Source organism: Calonectris borealis, chromosome Z (genome assembly GCF_964195595.1).
Source record: "Calonectris borealis chromosome Z, bCalBor7.hap1.2, whole genome shotgun sequence".
In the NCBI taxonomy this organism is placed as follows: Eukaryota; Metazoa; Chordata; class Aves; order Procellariiformes; family Procellariidae; genus Calonectris; species Calonectris borealis.
The window spans coordinates 1,568,070-1,593,749 of record NC_134352.1 but is presented as its reverse complement, the minus strand read 5'-3'; the positions used below and the strand labels follow the sequence as shown (position 1 = coordinate 1,593,749).

Below are 25,680 nucleotides of genomic sequence, written 5' to 3'. Positions count from 1 at the left end.
TACAATAGATTACAATCTTCTCTTTTATAGAATATAAAAATATAGGCTACAGCGGAGTTATCCTTCCTCTTCTTCATGATCTACTCATAGTAGAAATGCAGGGCGTGCTTCTGAGACAGGTTACGAACATGTCTTGCCTTGAAAACAAAGTTGGTACCTCTCAGCAGGGATGATTAAAACATATTGTAATTTGACTCAACTATCTTTCATTATAAAAGATTCTAGTTATGCTGAAACACAATAACTTTGAGAACTGCAAAGAATTTTTCAAAGAACAAAAGCCTAAAGAGAGAGTAGCCGAAGGTGCAAATGATTTGAATATTTTGTATTAATAAAATATTGTTACTCTTAATAAAGAGGTAAAATAAAATAGTGCTCATACCACCTCCATTTAAATCTGCAATAGTAGCATTGCTCATTGGCCTGATTCTGTGGCATGCTGAGGGGTTCCCGCAAAATGCTGAGCTGAAATTCTTTGTGATTATCTGAAATCTTATCTGGAGCTTGTTCAAAGAATAAGCTATGTGAACAGCATACCTGGACTTATACAATGACAAACTAAAATCTTATATTCATAGATTATGCATATTGACCACTACATTATTATAACGTAACTGTGTAAAAATCCTTTTGATAGCTTGTTGATAACTTGACTTCATGTAATTTAACTGACCCTTATTTGCTAAGATAGCGTGTAAGCCAGTGTTTGGAACGGAGCCAAAAAGAAAAGAGAGAGAGGAGAGAGAGAAATCAAATTAAACTGTAAATCTGTGGTGGGCATAGGTTTAGCAAGCAGTACAGAACATATGGAACACAGAATCCTGTGCTATTTCTTGGAAAAACTAGTATTAAACTAAGGATAAATGCCTGAGCCAAACAAACTACAACATCTTTTTCAGTTTCTAAACACGTAATATGACAAAGAAACAAGATTTAAAAAAAATGTTCCACTGCTAAGCAGCACTTTGTAACTGATATAACAAGAAGTGTACTTGCCATTTTAGTTTATTAGTCATATTGCAACTGAAGATGAAAGTTAATGTCCTCCAGTAAAAAAAAAATCCTAGGACCTTAAATTGACAGTCCTGTCTACCTCAATTGCAGCAGAGGGTGAAAAAAATGTTCCTGAAATCCAGAACGTTAGAATGAGACTAAGTAATGCGGTAAGTGCAAATCTACCTTGTCAAACTCCTCTCCGTGCTACACAGCACTATTAATAAAATGCATTACTTTAACTAATTACACATATTTGAGCATTCATCATCCCCAGTTTATTACTTCTGTAACTCTGCAATTTAGGATGTCGAGCCACGTCCCTCCACCGCACATCCCGTAACCTACATCAGTGCGTGCCCACACGGACCTCATCAAGTAGCCAAAGAGTTGCCCTTTCACTGCGAGCAAGTGACTAATACCTAAGCTGGCTCTAAAGAAAGACACTTTTCATAATCGCCCAACAATCTGCTAAGTGAAAACATATGGATAGGCTTAGGTAAAGCCTGCCAGGGGTCTTTACTGAATGGAAAACAGGTGCTGAGTTCTGTGCCGTGTAATACCCCATTTACCGTTAAGTCCAAAGGTTACAGGACTAATAGCTGCCTTGTGGTAATCAGGGAAAGCAAAGACACTGGCCATGGTCAAACATCTGGGACATATTTTACATACTTGCAACATATGCTTCAGTTTCAATTAAAATGAGGCTTTGGCACATTTATTAATCTTTTTACTTTTATCGCATAAGAAGACCCATTTACCTGACTGTTCTATTATATCGTATGAAAAAACAGAGAAATAATAAAAGCCAGAGGCCACTACCAGCTGGTGTTACAAAATGTGCATTTGTTTTCTCACATAACTTCATTTTGCACATGCCTTTAAGAAAACACACATATGAATTAAAATAATACAAACCTGCACCCTTCCATTTTGACAAAAAAAACTAAGAGGAACAGCTCTAGTTAACAGAGTGTGTCTAGTGCACCAGAAAGCAAAACGCACCCTACCAGCTTCTAACGACGAACAACTCGGTCCTAACTACGTGCTTACGTTTTACAGTTTAGCCCAGTGCAAAACAATGCCCAGGGCGAAGAGTACTGAATATACATGGTAGTCCATACATGCTTATTTTAAAAAGCGTAGTTTTCTTTCCCATTCAAACAGCATATTCAATCACGAGAACTCAGAATGTTTGCAATAATGAAGACAGCTTTGAATTTATGAAAATCAGCCTAAACACCTTCTGTATAAAGACAGCTCTTAAATATTCAATAAAAGGGCTCACTGAATGCACGCGGCAACGTCAGTACTCACTTTTATTCAACCTTGGTAACTAGATCTAGAAAAATGTTTGAACTCTGGTGTCAATTTGAGGAAGCTGAATATTAGATCACAACACTGAAACCTAGAGTGCTATTTCTAATTGGGTGCGTTTTGTCCAGCATCTGTTAATCGCCAGAGAATTGGGGGGGGGGGGGCTGACCCCCGCCCTCATCTTCCCTTTTAAAGGAGTTAGTTTAGCAATTTCCAAAAACCACCAAGCGGTAACTACACAGGCTGGCTTAAACTACAAGCAGTCAAGCACTATTCTTTGTGAACTAATCACAGTTATTAAAATATCCAGGAGCACACACTCTACTGGGATGATACTTTTGCACCAGCTCTAATAATAAAGCAGGAAGAAACGGGAGAAAATGGCTTCAAATGGATGGCAGATCAGTGTTTATCAGAAGAGAAATGATGATTCAAAGCCAGCACGTTGAGTTAAAATACAAGCTCTCCACAGCTACATGACTGACCTTTGCAATAAATCATATATTTTATTGCCAGAAGTGTATGCTCACATCATTTAGTGTTAAAAACCATCACATACGTGTTTTGTAAAAGAAGGTTTTGTTACTACAGTGTTTGCCGATTCTGAAATGATGTAGCTAACGATTTAAGTGATGTATAGGAGAATTTCACATAATAACTTTCTGTCAATTGTAAAATGTTTGAGCTGGCAATGGAATGAGGAAAATACTCTTTTTTTTATCATCTCTCAGGTCTTAGGTGTTCGCTAACAGAAAAATAATCATTCGGGGATTAGCTAATCACAGTGAATTTTCTGACATTTCAAATGCTGCTGCCAGCATATGAATTCTTACAGTGGTATATAACTGTACATCTCAACTAGAAACAAAGGTCAAGGGCACAAATTAAGATACACTGTTTTTCTCCTCACAAAAAAAAAAAGTCATTGCTTTACTACAACAGAAGTGGGGGAACATCTGTGAAGGTAAAATCATCTGTATTTGACTTCAGAGTCCTCGTAAAATTACCTGTGTTTTCCCTGTCTCTCACCGCCCACGCGTGCCAGCTCCCCGGTGCGGGAGCAGCAGCGCCAGCGGGGCGGCCCTCGCGCACGCGTCTCCCCAGCAGCGTCCCGCTTCGGCGCTGCACGGCCATCCTCATTTCTGTTCTCCGGGCTTTCCCTCTCCCTGGGGGACAACCAGCCCGAGCAGCCCCATCGCTGGGCTCCATCGGGCGCGAAACCAGCGGTTATTTACTGCGGTGGCCACCCTCAAGCCAACCCGCCGCCGCCAAGCTGAGCCGCCTTCGCTCGGGGCTGAAGGGCCGGCAACAGCGTCCCGGCTCCCGGGCCACGCCGCCTTCAGATCGAGCGGACCGCCATGAGGCTTGTCATTATTTAAATGCCACGCATTTCAGCCATTCTTCTGCCAAGTAATTCTTTGAAAATTACAGATGTCAGTATCCCGTCTTTAACCAGTATGCAGTTGCTATTTCTACACCATTTTTCCCCTGAAGTGCAGCCCTATTTGTAATACTCAAGACAGGACAAATTTTTGTCCTTCAAAAACAGTTGTCACTGCAGTTATCTTCACAAGAGCTATCAAGTTCCAGACAGGCTGAATTATTTTTGTTCCTGGCAGAAAAAATATTTGACCCAGCTTTGGACCAAGGAAAAAAAAAAAAAAAGAAAAAAAGGCAGGATTTATAGTCCTCTATCCTTTCCCGCAACACACTGTAGCATTGTTAGGATGATAAACAGCTCTGTCCAATTTTCTGGACTAAAACACTTCAACTCCTTTTTTAACTGTCTGTAAAAACAGTGTCATGTCTAAATTCTCCCATCCCCAGATACCCAAGTGCTAGGAAAGATAATTACCTTGTCATCTCTGTCATCCTCTTCTTCCTCGTCCTCTAGCATGTCCTCCACTACCTGCAGACAGAAACAGTAGTAGTTGTCATGATTTAAAAAGGAAGAGTTTTGTTCTGTCAATTCTAAACCTTTTGTAGATGAAAACTTTATTAACATTGGAAATAAATGCACAGAAGGAAAATGTACAACTAGGAAAAAACACTTGATCTAGAGATTCAAATTTAGGAAAGTGTTATAGCTTTAATTGACCTACATTAGGGAATTATATACTGAAAACCTTTCCTGTACAAAATGCTTGCTTGACAATTTAAGTATTTAAAAGGTAGTTCAAAATTCAATGTATGATTGTTTTAACTAAAGGAATCCTTTGTCAGCTCCACTGGTGCCTAGGCAGCACACACAAATGCTTGCTTTGAATTTACTGTTACCTACAGAAACGTGCAACATTTTTAATAGAATTTACAGCATTCACCAAGAGATTTTTGAAGAATACAAAGCTGGGAATAAATTCATACTAGCTTATCTGCTTATGATCTACAATGATGATATATACCATATGCTCTATCAGCATTAGCACTATGTTTCTTAATAGTGATTTTATACAACCTGTGCATCTAACTTTCTGCACATTCATTGCTAGCTGCAGTTGCCACATGTCTGCATCTATGTATTTTTCCATTTAAAGTCTTTTCAGTCTAACACTATGAAATATACACATACATTCAATTCATTCTCCAAATATTAGTAATTATTAATCACAGCATGAGCATGAAATGAACCACTATTACATCTAGTTTACAGAGAGATTAAATGACTTTCCGAAGATGGTCAGTGGCAGATTCAGACTGAAAACTCACAAGTCCCTCTCTCATAAGACCTGATCAAGTCTCCAGCCTACCCTACGGGGAAAATGCTCTGTTGGTGGGACTGAAATAAAGTTGTACCTCCTTATAACCAGAAAATAATGTGGCTCTCTCTTTACATCATTAGTTATATGTAAGTACTCACTAGGATGTAAGAACATCCATAATGAAGGTCAGCAAAGATCCACCGAGCCCAGTGTCATATCATGGATGCAAAAAGTGTATACCAGGTATTATATAATATACATAAAAAGGACAAGAGAAGGAAAAACTCATTGATTAATACTTTGGCCTATTTTACAGACTGGCCACCAAATAAAATGATAGTTTACTTTGTTATATAGGTGAAGCTACAGTTTTAGTTTACTTGTCATTTAAGACAACACATTAGAATTATAACTTCATAATCACCCCCCCAAACACAGGACATTTTCTTCAAGTCCAAATCCATGTCCAAGAACTAAAGGGACTTTAACACTATCCAAGAACCAAATTCAGGAAAGAGAAGAACTTAAAAAAGTGTGTGTATCAGATGCCTTTCTCTGAGTTAGCTCAACCATCAAGAAGACCCCAGTTGATCATGTTACATGGGCCCATGCCAAATGTAAACAACACATAGATCGATTTAACATGCACAGAGCAGTCTGCATACATGCAAGTCAACTGCACAGTTCAAAACATTTCCAGTTTCAGCTGCTCATTCTTGTTTGAACCCAGTCCCAAAACACCTCTAACAGGGAGCCTGGGACTTTGGAGGGGAAGGAGCCTCCAATTCTGTCTACTGGCTACTCTGTCCTGGAGCTTAGAATCAAAAGAAAGACTAGAAACACAAAGAAACAGTAAAAGGTGAGCATGTCCAAAAGCCCAAGGAAGAAGCATGACTGGAGCAATTAAGGAACAATTACTCTTGAATTCCTTCCTGCCCAGAGGAACAATTTTATCAGGAGGAGCCTGATTGACCGAATCTTCTGCAGCCTCTGACCTGGTGCCAGCCAGGCAGATGTATTTGTGAATCCCCTCAGGCTGAAGAAGGAATCAAGGCTGGGCTCTAGCCGCTATCTGTGAAGAAGCAGCCTCCCTCACCAGTTCCTCCTCTGTTTCCCATTTAGACCAGCTCTGCTCCACTTCTTAAAGAAAGGGGATTGGAGACAGTGCCCAGAAGTTTGGGATGGTCACACTTCTCAGCACTGGGGAAGGGAAACGTTGAGAACTTGTTGTCGAAATGCTTGTCAGCTCCTGCTTAGCTCAGTACGTCACTTTACCATCCCATTTGGAGGTGTCGGAGAGGTCCTATCTTCACGGACCTCTCTGTGGAAGCAAAGGCATTCTCAGTTTCCCACGCACCTGGATCAGCTCCTTGTTCCTCTGCTCTCTCGGTAGCTCACTGTCATCTTCCCTGGGCTGTTCCGAGTGTTTGGGGAGCTGAGCTGTAAACCACATCACTGGACTGATCGAGTCCTTCAAAAAAACCCACCCCAAAACTTTTGATGCGGATGGTTTCAGTTTACAGGACAGCTCCAGAAACACTGGCATCAGCTCTACCGAGGCGAACTGAGAAGAGAGGGCGAAAACAAGCTGTTAAAGGCTGCAGCGAGATGGAAACCCTCTTAAATCAGTTTTGCCACACACACAAAAGTCTGTAATTACATCATTAGGTGACTAAAGCCCAAGGTATAAACCTGAATCTGTTGACTCAGATACTGCCTACGCCTGGAGCTGACTAAACTCACTAGCTCTCTTACTTTTCAACATTAATATTCCCCAGACACTTAAAGATCTCTTTTATGTACATCCAGAAATTCCTTGTCTTGATAGGACTGAACAGCAGAATGCCTATCTCACATTAGCGCTAAAGTTAGCACGGAGACTATTAGTTGAATTGGAAACCTCTAAAATTGTTGCAAATGATGGCACCTCACTGAAATCACTTGCATGACAATACCCATTCTAAATTATCCGGATAATAATACTTCAAACTCACATTTTTTTTTCTTCCCCATCTAATGATCTCAAACTACTTTACAAGCTTCTATAGAAGAATTTTAACTTGCTCAAAGGACATAAAAAGTCCTTTGAAATCACTTGAAGCCCAGGACTGAGCCCAGATTTCCAGCTCCTCCATCCCATTTTTTAATTCAAAAGCCACTACCAGTCTATGCTCTTGTTCTAGGTTAGTCATATCATCAATTACATTGAGCTTTAGAGTATTGAATTGTCGGGAAAGGAAAACAGAATTCAATTACTGTAGCAAAATAAAATGTAGTAAAAGTGCTCCTATGCCCACGATGCATAAATGATTCTTTAAAGTATACGAAACTTAGCTCATGCTTTCACTTGTCTTGAAATCCAAAAGGGAGAGTTAAAAGGAAAAAAACCCATGAACATTCAGACAATACAGACACAATAACACAATTTTTTAAACCACCAAAACAAGTGCTTTCAGAACTTTGACACAAATTAAAACAACAAACGTAGATTCTTCATAATCCTACGATATATGAAGAATAGGTACGCCGAAGCCTTACAAAAGCCCTATACTGAAGTACAATCTGTTTCTGCAGAACAAAGCAAGGCTGTTCAAGAGAGGTACAGTGAATCTGAGCAACAGATTTCAGTTTAACATTGCAGTAAGAATGCTGTAGGGAAAAAATGCACAATGGAATTTTTTCTCCTTCGATTCTGCCTCGTTGCTATTCAAATAAAGTGCCCATGTGCTGCTTTGGTTTGAAGGAACGCAGTAGTTATTTGGATCTCTATGTCAAGCATTGTACCTGGGGGAGGTACGATGGGGGGAGGGAGGAGACAGGGGAGGAAGCAGAGGGGAGAGAGGGAGGACAGGAAAAAGCATATGAAGATAAAATGAAACATTAGAGTTATTTTATTAAAAGTTCTATGGCAAAAATCTTAGATTGCCCCTAGAATACTCACTCTAAATTATGCCTTCCGATACCTTGCTTGAAATCAAGTAGTATTAATCAAACAAAGGAAGGGCACTGGGGAAATCAGAAAGATCTAATGCAAGCAGTTAAAAGTGACATGACCTTCTGTAATGTCACTTGTCACAGACTTATATGCCGCATACTGGTAGAAGGTCTTGAAAGAACCTGTTTCTTGGTACTGTCCCTTGAATGCAATACTAATACAGATGACATTTTAAAAAACACACGTAGATGGTCTCAAATACGGCATGTCAGCTACTTCATGGCCAAACAGTAAGCAGATGACGTTTAAATGTTGCAAAGTAAGATCCTTCCTGTGCAAAATAGCCCTATTAAAAGCTCATTAACGAGAAGGAACATGCAATCTAATTCCTACGTACTGCCATCATTCCTGGCCCACTCCCACCCTCTTTGAGGAACTCACTCTACAAATACTGTACGATTCGTAACCCGTAGGAGATGTTTGGTTGCGGCAGCAGCTAGGCTACACCAGGTCACCAGAAGGAACCACAACCACCACGTTTGCAGGTTGAAGAAAACCCCGGTGTTCGTGGGCTAGAACGCGGTCTTTTGAGGAAGCTGACAATGAAGTGCAACTTGCATTTATTCTAAAAATGATCTATTGACTAAAAAACAGGAGAGGATTTCTGAGAAAAGAATTCATTTTGACTTCTAGCCTCAACACCTGCAAAGTATGGTTGGATTCCAGTTATTTACAAGCATGTTGACCAAAACCCCATGAGAGAACTTTAAAACACCTCCTGGACCGAAAGACTCTGTGGAAAAATGACACGCTGAAACTTAACACCACTTTTAATGAAAGGTCCTTCTCTCTTGGTATCAGCCTGCCGTTTCTCATATGAAATGTGCAAACTGCAAGTCACTCCATGAATTGTCTTCTGTTCTAATTTTTTTGGCTGATCCAACTGAAACACCTGCACAGAAGATACTTTGATGTCTTTACATGTTAACAATACTAGATATCTGCTCTGCACTAATATGCAAAATAAAGAAAAAATAAAAGGAGAGGCACTACTGGATTGCAGATAACCCGTTACCTTAATATTCTTCTTTTATGTGAAGCAAGCCCCCGGCCTCCCATTAGCACCTCTCTAGATTTGCTTATATCTTACTCGATGTAGTTCTTCAAACACAGGGGGGTTCAAATGCCAAACAAAAGAAAACACTTTTCATGCTCTATCACGTGACGGTATCAAAATATCTGCAGACATTTGGATTTCCACATAAAGGTATTAACATTCATAAGACAAAATGAAAGAGAGAATGAGATTTGGTTCCGAATTAAACACATTTCAGATGTGCAATGAATGTGATACTGTTCGGGACTGTTTGGATTTCATGTTAATTCGTACTGTCCCAACGTAAACTGTACCGTGTGTTTGTGTGTCCTTCAATTCAGTGTTTACGTGTAAGCGTAATATAAAATTGTGCGGTGTGTATGGATCAAGAAGGATGCGTAAAACCACTTGGGCCCTCTCAGGTCATTTCCAAGTACTTGAAGTCGAAGCAAAGACGTCCACTGTCAGTAAGCCCGCTATAGCGGTGGTTTTGTGCTCATTTTCACAACATGACGTCTGCCTCTCTCATGGAATTGTCGAGGAGAAACTCTACAGGAGATACAGCTTAATTAAAATGTCCACCTTTTTTATACCACATTTATAAGGAAAATAAAAATCAAATTAACAGAATCTGATTTAATAGTGTAGTATATCTGGAATACAACCGATCCTGATTTATACTATTAATGTTTTGACCTTGGGGTATTTAATCTGCAGTAATCATCAAGATAACTGAACCACTAGATGTAATAATAATTAGTGTGATAAGCTTGCCAGTAAGGTTGAATATATTGCAGTACAGAAGACAGCAGACTAAAAAGAAACGCATTAGTACTTTACTGCTAAAATACTTCCTGATTTTTACAGAGACACTCAAATACAATTATTTCTTCTTACAGAATGCATTTTGTTAGCTTATTCTGGGAAGCGCTCATGTTGTAATTTAGTCTGATTCTTAATAGGAAATGAGACTTTAATATGGCTATCAGATGCCTTTTGATGCATGCTACTGATTACATGTAGTTCTGTAATGTCAACAACAGAATTTTTATTTGCAGTATAATAAATTTCTTGGCAACATGCATGGGCAGTAAATATAGTTTATTATACAAGAACATGTAACCTTTTTCCTGTTGTCAGCTTTTTATGCCCCCAACATTCAGTTGCCAATGCGGTTAAGACTAAGTCATTTTTAACATAAAAAAGGCACAAGCAGTAGGCCTTTTTCTCTGTATTTCTTTCAATATTTGGTTCTCATTTATTTTAGCTCTTTCCTGTATTTACACAATGCACTGTGAACTGAATATTAGGAGTTTATTTGAAGTATGTCTCCACCTAAAGGCTTCAACATGTACTGTACCCTTGAAATGACAGATCTCTCACAGAATGCTTCATTTTTAGTTCAGCAGAACGAAAAAAAATGTTCTTTGCTTGACTAAATATCAATGGCAAGTTTACTGCGCAGGACTACTAAAAATAACACCTTCACAAAGTTTTGTGAGCTAGAATTCTTGGGCAAAACCTCATGATAAACTATCTTATTAACAACACAACGGCTCAATATTGGTTTTTCACTGTTATTGTCACTTCTCTTCAAATAGTTTTCAGATTCTAGTAGGACCAGATACGCTTCTCTTATAAAACAGCATTTATCCAAATAATTTTAAGCTTGTGGGTGTGACACAGTCTATTACATTCAAATTTGGAGCTGACAAGCTTTTTGGTAGAAAAAAGCTGTGTTACGTATTTTAGGTGACAAGGTATGTAATACACATATTATTGTAATCTCAGTTCATTCCCTCCGCCCCCACCCCCCCCACCCCCCCGGTATTGATACATTTTGGTAAATACATTAAAACTGCAGTACAATCCCAAAGTCCTTAAAGTGTAGGCTGAGTTAACATGTGCTAAAGCAAAAGAAAACCAAATCGAAGATGAATAAAAATCTCACATAACTATGGGAATTTTTACCAGAAACTAAACTGATGTTAGTTTATATAATATTGATTATTTATAATAGCCACTACAACCTGTCAAGTGAATCTTGTTGCCATGTAAATCTTGATGAAAATGTGAAAAAAAAAATCATTAAAACAGTCTCATAGAAAAAAGGCCTCTATGTGCAGTGAACTTCAATTTTATTTTAGATGCTCACAATATTGGAAGACTATATTTGAAAAAATGTGGCAAAATTTAAATGAAAAAATCAGTTGCTTTACGACAGAAAAAAATCCAAGTTTCTTAAATGCTGGAGATATCTAGGGTGGGGTTTTGGTTTTGGTGTTTTGTCTTCAGTGACCAAAACCAGCCAAAATATTCCAATTCTGTAGTGCATTTGGTTTTTGTAACTGCTACTGGGATGAGAAGAGCCACGCGAAGTTTTAGCAAGGGGTTACTACATAGGCTGATGCTGTATGTAAACCTCTGAGGCAGGGATTGTAATTGCAGTGCAGGCAGCCTCTTTTAACGGTAGCCCGGATCGCCACTTGCAGCATTACATTCTATTATGCTGCAGGAGAGAAACGCTTTCCGCCCAACTTCTATCTTTATAGTGTAGTGTGTGGCTGTTAAATTAGTGCATAATGCATTTAAAATATTTATAGTACCAACATTTAGTTAAATAACCTTTATGTAAGATTTATGTTGATTTGTTCATTTCTCATTTAATGGCAAATTATGAAGAGCATGTTTCATAAAGATAATTCTCCATTTAAATTCAGCAGGCCATTAAATATTAAAATTATGTTTCTGATGCAATCTAGAGCAAATTTGTCCAGCTTCAGCGATTATTTGTACTCATAAAAATTAGACTTGATTAATAAAATTTAAATGCTTGATTAAGCTGACATTTTCATGTTTCTTTTCTGATTTATTAAAAAGAACCCCTGTCCCGTAGCGGGGCACTATGGTGTATTTTTCCTCCCTGACTACATGGATAGTATAGAAAGAACAAACAGCTGCATGAAGACAGCAGTGGTTCTCAGCAGACTTCTTAATATTCAGGCACGTGTTGCCGGTGGTCTTTGTGCTCTGATAGCACCCAGACTGAACGCACGAACAGATGATGACCTGTTTGCAGAAGCCTTTCTAGCATTTTATTGATGATAACAAGTGGAGAGCAAGTTTGCGATTCTGATTAATTTGGCAAAAGTAAGGCAAGCTGCACATCGTAAGAAAAGCTCGTGGACGTTGCTGCACCGTTCAGAGTGATGTGCTGATGGCCACCTGGCTCACTCTCTATTTCGAGGTGCAGAGGAGAACGTTAGTTCGGGGTTAGAAAATACAAGGTAAAATCCTTTCTGCGTAACGTTGAAAATAATTCTATAAAAACAACCGTATTTTCCATACTTTTAGAGGTGTCATAAATCAGGCCTTACACACAAATTGTTCTATGCCTAACTATATTCTCCCACCAGCCCTGTGTTTTGGAGATTTTGTGGCTGCTGATGCTGCTATCAGACCGGAGGCAAAACCTCTCAGGAAGGTACAGTCAAAACAAAGTCAAGTTGTAATTTTTGCCAACCTGACAACCCCCTTTTGTATCATCTTGTGCAAATGACATATTCCAGACACTCTAGCTAGAATACAGGGAGAATTATATCTATTTTTGCCATACATTCATAGCAAGAATTTAGTCCTCAGCAGAAATCACTGCTGGCTCCCTGGCAGAAGAGGACTTCTGGACTTCAAGCACAAACCCCCTCAGTACTGCACAGGCAATGGATCTGAAGCACTTGGTGTTTGTCCGGTATTCAGCTGCAGATGAAACCCTCTGAAACCCTTTCAAACTAAGAACTTTATGGACTCATGCTTCCACGCTTTAAGACCATAATGTGAAGAAACACAGAAAAATCAAGTTACAACCCTGTTTATTTGCTTGGTAACTCAGCTTTCACTTTGAATCTCTGTCCCAAACAGGAGCAGCAACAAATTCACCAGAATCTCTGACAGGGACTGTTGCCTTGCCCCCAGAAGAAAGGGATTTGGACTTCAAGCAGAAAAGCTCGTCTGGCTGCAACTGAGCTGGGGTTGCACAACCAACTCAAGCTCGTCATGCTTACCACCCTTTCTTGAGGAAAGAAGGAATCCAATGAGATGGATATACTCGTAAGCATCCTTCTTCCCATCCCCCCTTCTGTTTTTCTTCATGTGGTAATTTCCAGAAGACACATAAAGACAAATAAAAAATCTGAGTATATATATCGTATTGGAGGACTATATTAAAAGTACCCACAGAAACTCAAAAAATTTGAGTTAAAATCTCAAAATGAAAGGTTGCCTTTAACAAAAGTTATTTTTCTTCTAGTCTCAAAATTTCATCCTAAACATGTCCAGCTCTAACTTTTAATAGAAACATATACTCTAGAAACATAAGTCATCAAAGCCTACTTCGCAAAAAATCTCCAGTGAAATTAAAAGAGGTATTGTGCCATTTTATATCACTCTTACAAGATTAATAATATGTGTATATACTCTATTATACAGATTCGTAAGAATTTGTGTATGGCACATTAACTCCCAGCTGCTCACCATCATTTTCTATGCAATGACATGTGCAACTTGAAACTTCAAGAGGAAATTAGCTATTTAATATTTCCTTAAAGGCTCTAAGTATTAACTATAAATGCAGGATGTGAACTGAAGTGATTAAACCTCTTCTCCATAGGGGTATATATGGCAGAAGAACATTCATAGGTAACTCCAGGCATGTGCGTTGTTCTTCTATTAAATTTTAAATTGCTTGGGAAAAAACCTAACAAATAATAGACCAAATGGAGAGAAGGATTAGTATCTTCAGTCAGAGAATCATAGAGCAGCAGCGGTTGGCAGGGACATCTTGAGATCAGTCCCCACTCAAGCACAGATCAAGTCCAACCCCCCTACTCAAGCAGGGTCACCTCTGAGCACGTTGCCCAGGACCATGTCCAGTAAGGTCTTGAACATCTCCATGGATGGCGACTCCACATTCTCTCTGGGCAACCTGGTCCTGGGTGTGACCACACTCACAGTAAAAGTGCCTTCTTGTGTTCAGATGGAATTTTGTGGATTTCGGTTTGTGCCTGTTGATACTGTCCTGTCACTGGGCACCACTGAGAAGTGCCTGTCTCTCTCTTCTTCCGCTCCCTTCAGGTATTCATACACGTTGTCAAGATCCCCGAGCCTCATCTTCTCCATGCAGAGCAGTCCCAGCTTGCTCAGCCTCTCCGTGTAGGCCAGATGCTCTGACCCCTTCACCGTCTTCCCTTTGCTGGGCTGAAGTGCAACTCCCCCTCCTTGCCTTCCCAGCCTGTCCTGACTAAAAATCCAGTATACATCCATTGCACGATGGAGGTGAGAGCAATCCCACCATGTCTCCGTGATCATGCATGCATGTAGCTGCACGTGGACCTTTTAACTCCGACTGGCTCCTATGCTGTGCACACTGACGTACAGGCACTTCAGGGAGAGACCCCCTGGCACGCTGGCTTCCCAGAAAGGGTGCGAGAGCTTCTTCCAGAGCCACATTTCCTTATTTGTGTGCCTACACCTGGGGCAGCCCCCCTCTGCCCTGTTTGGTTGGTCCTGTCCACTTCACCTTCGCTTGCCAACTCAGACCACCACTTCCTCACTCGATTGTGGGTCATCAGCACCTCCCTCCCCCATCATTTCTAGTTTAATGCTCTCCTCATCAGGTTGGCCAGCCTTCTGGGAAAGAAGATTTTGCCCCACCTGGTGAGGTGGATCTTGCCTCTTCCTGGCAGTCCTCAATCCTCAAGGAGGATCCTACGGTTGTAAAAACCAAGTCCCTGTTGTCAATAACAGCTGCACAACTGGTTGTTGACCCGCCAGATCTGTCCACTCCTCTTCCAGCCCTTCCAGACCTCCTGGGCTCCCTGTCTGCCACCTATTGAGTCAAGGAAGAACAAGAACTTCCAAGTGTCACCCCAGGAGATCCAACGTGCCTGTTGCAGCAGTTAGGCGGTATGGCCCAACAGCTGAGAGGCAGTCACAGTTTGTCTCGATTGTGGAAGTCAGGATTACGTGCACAGGGAAAAAAATGAATTGGTAACTATGCAAACCAGGTTTCATTTGCAACGTGACGCGTTCCAGCCACAGCATCAACTGTTTCATCTCAGGGAAGGGGGACCAGAGCAGCTGGAGAGTGCGAATATTTTTAATCACTTTGAGGGATTACCTGACCATTCCTTAAGTTAGACAGCTCCAGCAGGCTGTCAGAACACAGCCTGAAGTAGAAAAGCAGGAAAAAGGAAAAGATTTTTTTCCACTAACTGCATGCAGTTCTAATAACTGTGACTTTTGCTTAGAAACAGAAGTGAAAAAAGGACCCCAGACAGCAGCGCTGCTGTCTTCTTCAAGCTATAAAGGTGAGTGTTTTTTATACAACACGTGAAATATTAAGTAGTTTCTTGAAAAGACTGAAAAGAAGCTTAAACCCCAGCATACTTTCTGTTAGTCTGGATATATCTAGAAGTCTTTCAATTACAGCTGCGTGGGAGGAACTTTTCTGTTCGTCCACCTATTGTAAGATGTGATTTGGGGCTCCCAGAGAGTCAAGGCTGCTATGAAATAAGCCAGCCCTTCGCTCTCGCTCCCCCCGAGCATGCCGAGCGGTCTGTCACCGCGCCGTGCTCCGCTCCCCGTACCGGCCACAGGCACAGGGCTGGCAACCCGCTGCACGGATCCAGCGCAGGGGACAAGGGCAGCGGGGACGGAAAGGTGGCAACTTTTGATCCTCTCCTCTCCCTCAGGATGTGAAAATGATGCTGGAAAAAAGGCAGGGAGAAAAAATAAAGAAAGTGGAAAGTGGAAAGATCCATTTAGGTGGTGATGGTTTAAAGATGAGAACGGCAGTTGTGCTAAAAATAAGTTATTTCGTGAGGTCAGGTATTTTGGAGTACCTCATAAGGAAGTGCAAGGATCCTTGCAGAAAGCAGCTAGGTAAGCTTCAGGCAAAAATGTTACTGCAAAATTCAGACGAAAGCATTAAGAATGCTATTTTAGTGATTTTTTTCCTTGCTTAATACTGGAAGTAAATATTTATTCTGCGATTTTTTACACCTGCCACATGACTCAACGCCAGAAGTTCATTCATTTTAGATCAGTTCTGAACTCTCACAGGTTCATTTAGAGAACTGTCCACTAAATCTACATCTATCTACATGCGCTTACACCAACACTTAATGCACGAGTCTGTATTTCATGAAAGCCTATCTTTCAGAAACACAACTAATCTTGATCTAAATGTATAAAAGATAGGGAATCCAATGCTTCTCTTTGAAGTCTGTGCCAGTATTCAAAAAAACCACAGTGATGATCAATCCTGCAGAGTCCAGCTGAATCATGACAGCAATAGTGCCTAATACTTCACCTCTCTGTCGGACTTTCCAATAGACTTATCTCCTATCAGTAAATACGTTTGGGGCCCCCCCTCGCCCCAACCTCATTGCACTTTTAATTCAAGAAAGGACTTGCACATCTAACTTCTTAGGAGTCAGAGTAAATGGCAAAATAATCATTCTCGCACTCAAACGAGCAGCGCAGGCTCATGTTATGACAGAGCAGCCCAGACCATTTGGCAGGTGAATTATTCCAAAGAACATAAGTTCCAAACTACTTCAGAGAAACTGATGCCCAGGAGGACAGAGCAGACGAAACCTTGTCTACAGCGATAGCCAACCAAGGATGAGTTAAGGCTGGCCCGTCTGCCACATCCGGACAGCAACTTGGTGACCGCTATTTCATCGACCTGCGGAAGAGCGCGGTCCCTAATGCCTGAATGGCGACACAACTGAGAACTGTTTTCTTGTAGGGATATTACAATGGAAGCTAACTCTTCTGAGCTAGATTTGAAGGTCCCAAATTTAAGTATTTTCCACAGACATCACACAAGTATCAAGTGCAGACAGTTTTCAACTACGCTTGTTTAGTGTTAATTGAGTAAGAAAAGTTAACAAATGTATTTATCTTTTTGTCTTATCATTAGCTTGAGGATTTCAAAGTAACTTCTAAAGATAGACGATATTCATACGGTAAGTAGTCAATGATTTCACTGAGGCACACACGGAGACCCTGGAGACCTGGGAACAGAAGCCGGATCATGTGAATCCTGAAGCATTTTCTAGCCACTAGGAAACACTGCTTAATTAATTTAGTTAATATTTACACTCTGCATAGGAAAACAGAAATATTTAAATGACTCCTAATCTAATGATACTGTGCTAATGACCTGAGCTAAGGACTTGTGATATTACTGAAGATTTGTGAGTTAATTAGAAAGGCATCCAGCAAGTCTGCAGATCACTTCATAGAAGACAGGTGCTCATCATGATGATAACCAAGCTCAGTTCATTAAAAATGAGGTCCCAACTTACTTCTTATAAAACCTAAACAAAAAATAGTCATTAACAGCACAGATACCAAATATTTGGGAAGAACATGACTGGTTGATACAAGCTGTATAGCTTGGTCTGAAGCAATCTCAGCAACAGGAACATTTTTAGAGCAGCATTTGGTGTCCTCAACAGAGAGCCCATCAATAGCTTCATTATTTTGTTAGAAAAGTTACATGACCCAATTAATCTTCACAGGCAGGTGGTATTTCAGAGAGAAATGAAGTGTATTGCAGCTCACAAGTGAAATCTCTCCTTTCACAAGGGATTTCAGTTACCTGTAAAGTCTTCAGGTTGAGAAGCTTTAAGCATTTCAGGCAGCAGGAGACTAAGGGCTGTGATTAAGTAATGCATCTTTTAAATCTTGATCTTAGGCTTTTTTCATAAATGTAACAACCTTTGGGATTAGGGAATACCTCTATCATTCCTACCCTTAATTTTAGATGACCCTTGGAAGTGTAACACTCTTAGTGATGTAGACAGCTAATACTAGTGCCAGGATCAGGGCTGTGTCGGTTCCTCTGGTGAATAACCATTGCAGTTGCTAGGCGTTAGGTCATGGGATCACTCAGGCTGGAAGGGACCTCCAACCTCCTGCCCAAAGCAGGGTCAGATCAGGTTGCTCAGGGCTTTACCCAGTCAGGTCCTGAAAACTTCCAACAGCAACTGCACGACTTTCCTGGGCAACCTCTTCCACTGCTTAACAATCCTCACGGCAAAAAGTGTTCTCCAGTCTGAACCTCTTTTGCTTCAAATTATGCCTGTTGTCTCTTCCACCACACATCACTGTGAAGGGTCTAGCTCCATCTTCTTGATAACCTTCTTGTAGGTAGTGGAGGGCTGCTGTTCAGGTCAGCTTCTAGTCTCCAGGCTCTTTCGAGCCCACTTCCCTCAGCTTCTCCTTATAGGGGCAAGTGCTCAAGCCCTCTCACCATCTTGGTGGCCCTCCACTGAACTCGCCCAAGCTGATCAACATCTTTCTTGAACTGGGGTGCCCAAAACTGGACACTATTCTAGATGCAGTCTAGCAAGAGCTGAGCAGAGGGGACAATCACTGCCTTCAATCCACCGGCTGTGCTCCTGTTAATGCAGCCCAGGGTGCTGGGCTCTCTCCTGCCGGCTCATGTTTACCTTGCTGTCTTCCAAGACGCCCAGGCCCAATTCAGCAGACCTGATCCCCAGGCAATCCATCCCCAGCCTGTACCATGAGTTATTCCTCCCCAAGAGCAAGAATTCACACTTTCCCTTCTTGAATTTCGTAAGGTTCCTATCGGCTCATTCCTCCAGCCTAACTAGGTCTCTTTGACTGGCAGATCCAGGGCATCAACTGGTCCCACACCCCTGGTATGACCAAAAAACTTGATGGGAGTGCGCTCTGCCACCTCCCAACAGCTCACTGAGAGAGATGTTAAACAGGACAGGTCCTCGTGCACAGCGGAACTCCACTCGTTACCAGCCTCCATTGACCACTACCCCCCGAGACCAATTACCTAACTCCACCTATCCAGTTATCCATGCAGGTCATAATGTCCTAGACAGCACACTGCTTTTGGGATATGAATACTGATACAAATATCAAATTCATAAGACTCAGCAGTAAAATACACGCAAAATCCTTAAGCGGCTTGGATACTAGAAAATTTGCACAGCATAGAATACAACTTCAACTTCTGATATGTACTTCTGCAAATCTGAACCATGCTTTTATTATTAATAAATGTCAGTTATTAGTAAATGTTTGCTAGTTCATATCCCAACTACATGCATTTAAGTAAATGATAGCATTAGATGAGGAGAAGAGAATAAGAAAAGGCTTATATTAAGCTCAATGAATGGTAACATATTAATGATAAAATGTGAAATACAATAAAATGTGATACATTCTGAAACAGTTAACAAATTGGAATAATTTTAACCTTTAACTTCGATATGTGAAATAAAAAATGCAACATAAGGACTTAGCCACACAAAACCATTTTCAAAGAATTTGCCTTCTCCTGACCAATAAGCCTCCCATCTCTGCTCCCACACAAACCAGATTCTGAGGCTAGTACATGCTCTACTGTATTTTTACACGACATTTTCAACAAAACCAGACACATTTATTGGACAGCTGGAGAAAAATTAAATTGCAGGTGGGAAAATTGTCCATCGAGCATCGTGAACTGAGACATTTTCAAAAAGATGTCATATTTAAACTCAGTTACAAAATTTTATCTAGTTAAAAAAAGAAAAGGACATGTATGCGCTTGAAGTAGAGAAGACTTACCGTATCATGTTGCCTGTTATCTTTCCCTGATACGATCAAGAAGTAGTTCCATGCCAGCAGCAACAACAAAGCCAGTGGTATCATGTAGAGCTCAAAGTTCCAGACCACAAAAAGAAAAAGCTAGAAGACAGAGCAGGGAAAAAAGTGATTCAAATCAGCATTACATTAAACTTTTGTGCACAGTTAAGACCAATAAATTAAAACAATTCCAAAGAAACCCATCTCTTCTTAGGCAGGAAAGTTGTTTAACCACTTTGCTGGCTAGCCACTTACCTGCGTGGAACAACTGCTACGCTTTCCATTGCTTCGTACCTTAATTCTTGCAAAAGGAAAATTGATGTAGTGTAGTCTAAGAAGAATATTAATTGTTCTCTTGTAAAATAATGCTCATGTTGACAAAATAATGCAAAATAGCATTAAAATAAGATCACAATTTAAGAAAGAAAAGGTTAGTTATTTCCATATATAAAAAAATAATTTGCTGTTTAGAAGAAATAACTTGGTCATTTCGTAGTAATGTCACACAAACAAGCAGAAGACGTAAACATCACAACCAAACCTGAAAAAATCTTTTGCATAGAAAACTAGCAAAAAATCACTAAAAGGTAAAAACATACAACTATTTTAATGAAAGCCTAGTAAAGCAGCCCTGACCACAGACTCACCAAAAATGGGATGAAAAGCAATGCTGAGAAGCCACCTAAGTGCACCTCTTCAAAAATGGTTTGTTGAAGCGTTTCCTCAAAACACCTCGCGTGCCCCATGGCTGGAGGCTGGTTATGTGCACCTCGATAACTGGGGCTGCCCGCTGGCACTGGGAGCCACGGGGGGCTCGCACCCCAGGAGAAACCCACCTCCCCTGTACACCACAGCTCTCTGTCGCGGAGCTCTTCAAGCTTCACGGGCTGGGCTTTAGCCTCAGACCCACCAAGCGGCAGAGGCACGTCCAGCTAGACACTGTTCCCTGCTAGTGCTGGTACAAAATTATTGGTTTGCAGGAAAGAAAGAAAAATATTTGGACTTAGATGGGGTCAAACTAAAACCATTTTTACATCCAGTTTTGCCTATAAACAAGTCGCCCTATGTTTTAGCCAGATCTAGCCGTAACTTGGGTTTGTTTTCTCCTAATACGACAAAAAATAAAATGAAGATATTATAGCAAATCATACTACGTACCACAGCTGTATATATCCAGAAACCTTGCTAACCCTTTTTCATCCAAATAGTTAAGGTTTTGAATATTTGTGTTTTTACAACCTACTAAAATGAATGAAGGTGTTGTGCCACGGAACTAGCAAACCTAAAGCAATGCCAACACCTAGGTAAACTATAGGCTCACTTTCCCAAACCAGTCACCAAGATGTATATAAAGCCGAGTAAGAAGAAAATGGGGATTTTAATAGTCTTCTGCTGGATTTTTGTTTACTCTTTTATTTACTCTTTGCTCTTATCGAATACAAGCTCCCACATAAAAGAAAAAAAATCTGTATTTTAAGTAATCTGCTGTCTCAAGATCAGCTAACTTACCTCACCCCCCTACTATCTATCACTGAATGCTATGTATATAGAAGTCCTGTGAGACCGCAAGACAAACATGACAAATACTGAAAGACCTGAAAAAGCAGTGTGTGTGACATACATAAGAGGATATTGGCACTTCTAACAGTTAATATTTCATTTGAAAGAAAACTGTCTTTTTTAGGTTGTTTAGTTTAAAGGAAATCTGTTAGAAATGGTAATGAATAAGAAGCAAACAACAGCTCATGGAATTTGAGAGTTCTTCTATGAGCTTGCTAACTACCCTTCTGAGAGCAAGATCTATGCGGATTTGATGTGGTAAATTTGATATAGCCAGCTTACAACAGAATTCGCATCTCAAAAAGAAAGCAAAAAACCCTTGCACCCTTTAACTGCAGAAATGCCCTGAGTCAATGGATACACGCTGAAGGGAGCTCTGGAAGTCAACGAACAGCACCCAACTATCAGAAAAGCAAATACTAGAGATTACCTGTTGAGAAACGGCAATGCACACAGTCTTTCTTATGGTCCCATCTGAACTTTGGTTAGAAAGACAGAAAGAAAACCACGTAATACGCAAACAATCCCCGGCTCCAGGGAAAATAAGCCAGAAACCTAGATAGTCTCAGGAGATACAGACCTGACCAGAGACTGAGGAACACGGTCATCATGTACCCTGTATTCCAGCACATCAATGAGTTCCCGTCCAAACACTCCTCACTTGAGGTTCCTGAATACCAAATGATCCTTAAGAATATTAATTCCTTACAGCACTGTACTCTGTAGGCCATTAAAATATTATATTAAGGTATTACCTCTTTACAACTTGTATGGACATTCAAAAATGTGGATGTTACACCCGCCATCTCCTGTAGATGATTTTGCTGACCTGCCAGCTTCATTTCCATCTAGTCTGGCTGAATTTTAACCAGTTCCTCCTTTCAGGCACCTGTCTCAGCCAGGCACTAGGAAAAGGGGGACTCTGTATTTGCAACACAGGTGAGATGTGGGCTGCCTGAGACCCGCACAGTGACGGCACTGCAGGTGAAATGGCCTCACTATCTTCCCCAGAAGAGAAATGCACTCATGAAACACACACGGGAGAACACACGCAGATTCCCAGTATTAGACAAAACTTTTAAGTAAACATGAGCAAACCCAAAATCTGGTGCAGAACAGCAAGAAAATCCAGGGATTCAGTTCTTAGGCATAAAGGGCCTGATAGCTGGGGGGAGAGGGAAGAAGGGAAGTGGTGTGTAGAAACCTGAGCTTCACTTCCCACACGAAGGGGAGGAAAACCTACGTATCCATCCATTAAACAAGTATAGGGGGGAAAAAAAAACCAGAAAAGCTAAGGAACAAGTATAAAAGGGCAGTTCTGGGACTTGCCCATGCCTATAAAGACTTCGGAGGAACATGGACTGGTATCTGGTATCTGGTACGATCTCTTCCAAGGAAATAATGGCTCTAACTCTGTCTAAAAAAAGGATCCTCATCACTACTGAAATGAGCCAACTATTTTAAGGGAGGAGTGGGAGTCTCAAAGGTTAGAGTTTAATATAGCTGCCATTTCCTACACAGAAGAATATAAGGGAGGACTCTTTTTCTTCTCCCCCATGAGATCAAGATTTTCAGAGTCACAGGCATGAACTGGCCATTTACAACATCACATCAGTTGATGCTCTTAGTGAGAGACACATGCATTAAATGATCATTCAGGGAGACACATGACACTATCCCTGGTGTACAACACTTCAAAAAATAATTTAAGTTAGAATATTGAATATCCTATTCTTTTGCAAACTACAGTATATTTTAAAAAGAAATCTCATCCGAAATGATTAACACTTCCTACTGTTCAGAAAAAAAGCCTGCCCTTTCAGAGTAGCAGCTGTGGATCATTAGCTTTCCAGTGATGAGATGTGTTTGATGAGTATTTTTCTTTCTAATTAAGAGATGAGATTCTCTATTTGACTCTCTCTTCAGACAGAAGTGAAGAGAAAGATTTCTGCCTATGTGGAAAGGCCATATTCTACAGAACAATTATTTCAGATTTCTTTTTATCTACCTCCACCCAATTTCATTTCATTTTTAACAGAACCCTGTTTGCACCCACAGGCTTCATAGCATTAACACCTGCATTTCCCAGCTCTTTTAATTTTTCCTTTTGCTTCTGTTTTGACTGCCAGCAGAGAACAGCACGCAAAAAAAGGAGCTCCCCACGCAGGAGACACTGGCCCAGGTCCTCAGGTGGAGGACAGAGCAGAGCACACGAGGAGGGAGGGCTGTGAGCACCGCTGTTGGAGAACTTTGACAAAAAATGGGGAACCGCTCGCTCCACGGAAATGCCTGGCTCAGTGGAAGTCACAGGAGCGAGCGCAAGATGCTCCCAGCCGGCACGCAGGGAGCTTCCCAGAACCTCGATGTGCGGATCGCCTCCAGCCCTCCGGCTTCCCCCGGCTTCCCCCGGCGGTGACGGGGAGGGAAGCCTCCGGAGGCGAGACGCCCAGCCAGCCCCAGCCGACAGGAGGAAGAGCCTTCGGGAGTTGTTGGCAGCGCCCGGAGCCACCAGCTGTAACGCGTCGGGCCGTGGGTAGATCGTCGTGTCATGCCCCAGCCTCCTCCTCCGGTTGTGGCTTTCTCTGACCATTTTCTAAGAGGACGCTTACGGCCTCATTTACATATCACCTATATCCTTGCGTCATATGCATTACCCAACCCCCGATTACCTGGAAATGCAAAATTTGGCTGCACGGCATTTTGGCACAATCACGAACAGAGCCGATGTCTGCAGCTCCGAACGCTCTGCTCTGATCACAAGATCACCCATTTACCCTTTAAGCTTAAAAGGACAACTGTATTTCCTGAGGCTTTGTCCCTTGGAAGTGTTCTCAGACGACTAGACTAGAAAGAATGAAAGCCAACCCACATATCTGCATGGAACAGACTGTCTACTAAGGACTGGAAGGAAGGGCCGGAAGGAGGATCCGGGGAACTACAGGCCGGTCAGCCTGACCTCGGTGCCGGGGAAGATCATGGAGCGGTTGGTTTTGAGGGTGCTCACGAGCCATGTCCGGGACAACCAGGGGATCAGGCCCAGCCAGCACGGGTTCATGGAAGGCAGGTCCTGCTTGACCAACCTGATCTCCTTCTATGACCAGGTGACCCACCTAGTGGATGAGGGAAAGGCAGTGGATGTGGTCTACTTGGACTTCAGTAAAGCCTTTGACACTGTCTCCCACAGCATTCTCCTAGAGAAGCTGGCGGCTCACGGCCTAGACAGGTGCACTCTTCGCTGGGTAAAAAACTGGCTGGACGGCCGAGCCCAGAGAGTTGTGGTGAACGGAGTTAAATCCAGTTGGCGGCCGGTCACGAGCGGTGTTCCCCAGGGCTCAGTTTTGGGGCCGGTCTTGTTCAATATCTTTATCAATGATCTGGACGAGGGGATCGAGTGCTCCCTCAGTAAGTTTGCAGATGACACCAAGCTGGGCGGGAGTGTTGATCTGCTGGAGGGTAGGAAGGCTCTGCAGAGGGACCTGGACAGGCTGGATCGATGGGCCGAGGCCAACTGTATGAGGTTCAACAAGGCCAAGTGCCGGGTCCTGCACTTCGGCCACAACAACCCCAGGCAACGCTACAGGCTTGGGGAAGAGTGGCTGGAAAGTGCCCGGAGGAAAAGGACCTGGGGGTGCCGATTGACAGCCGGCTGAACATGAGCCGGCAGTGTGCTCAGGTGGCCAAGAAGGCCAACGGCATCCTGGCCTGTATCAGAAATAGTGTGGCCAGCAGGAATAGGGAGGTGATCGTGCCCCTGTACTCGGCACTGGTGAGGCCGCACCTCGAATCCTGTGTTCAGTTCTGGGCCCCTCACCACAAGAAGGACATGGAGGTGCTGGAGCGCGTCCAGAGGAGGGCAACGAAGCTGGTGAAGGGCCTGGAACACAAGTCTTATGAGGAGCGGCTGAGGGAACTGGGGTTGTTTAGCCTGGAGAAGAGGAGGCTGAGGGGAGACCTCATCGCGCTCTACAACTACCTGAAAGGAGGGTGTAGCGAGGTGGGTGTTGGTCTCTTCTCCCAAGTAACTAGCGATAGGACAAGAGGAAATGGCCTCAAGTTGCGCCAAGGAAGGTTTAGATTGAACATTAGGAAAAATTTCTTTACTGAAAGAGTGGTCAGGCCTTGGAACAGGCTGCCCAGGGAAGTGGTTGAGTCGCCATCCCTGGAGGTATTTAAAAGACGTGTAGATGAGGCCCTTAGGGACATGGTGTAGTGGGCATGGTGGTGTTGGGTTGACGGTTGGACACGATGATCTTAGAGGTCTTTTCCAACCTGTATGATTCTATGATTCTATGATTCTATGACTGCGGGTTTTAAGGCTCCGGTAAAATCCTGCACGGTGTTTACACTACGAAACACTTGAAAGTACTTTTCATTGTACCTTGGAGAGTCAGTAGCTTCCTCCA

The 25,680-nt window shown here is 41.9% G+C and overlaps 1 protein-coding gene across 1 annotated transcript in view; it reads right to left on the bottom strand.

The window, feature by feature from the left end:
• Window positions 1-25,680, bottom strand: part of MCTP1 (multiple C2 and transmembrane domain containing 1) — a 290,462-nt gene that overhangs the window by 35,491 nt on the left and 229,291 nt on the right. The window contains exons 16-17 of the mRNA XM_075138374.1: window positions 19,700-19,819; window positions 4,166-4,219 (exon numbers count right to left, since the gene is read on the bottom strand). Coding sequence (XP_074994475.1) covers window positions 4,166-4,219; window positions 19,700-19,819 — 174 coding nt within the window. The remainder of the gene's footprint in view (window positions 1-4,165; window positions 4,220-19,699; window positions 19,820-25,680) is intronic.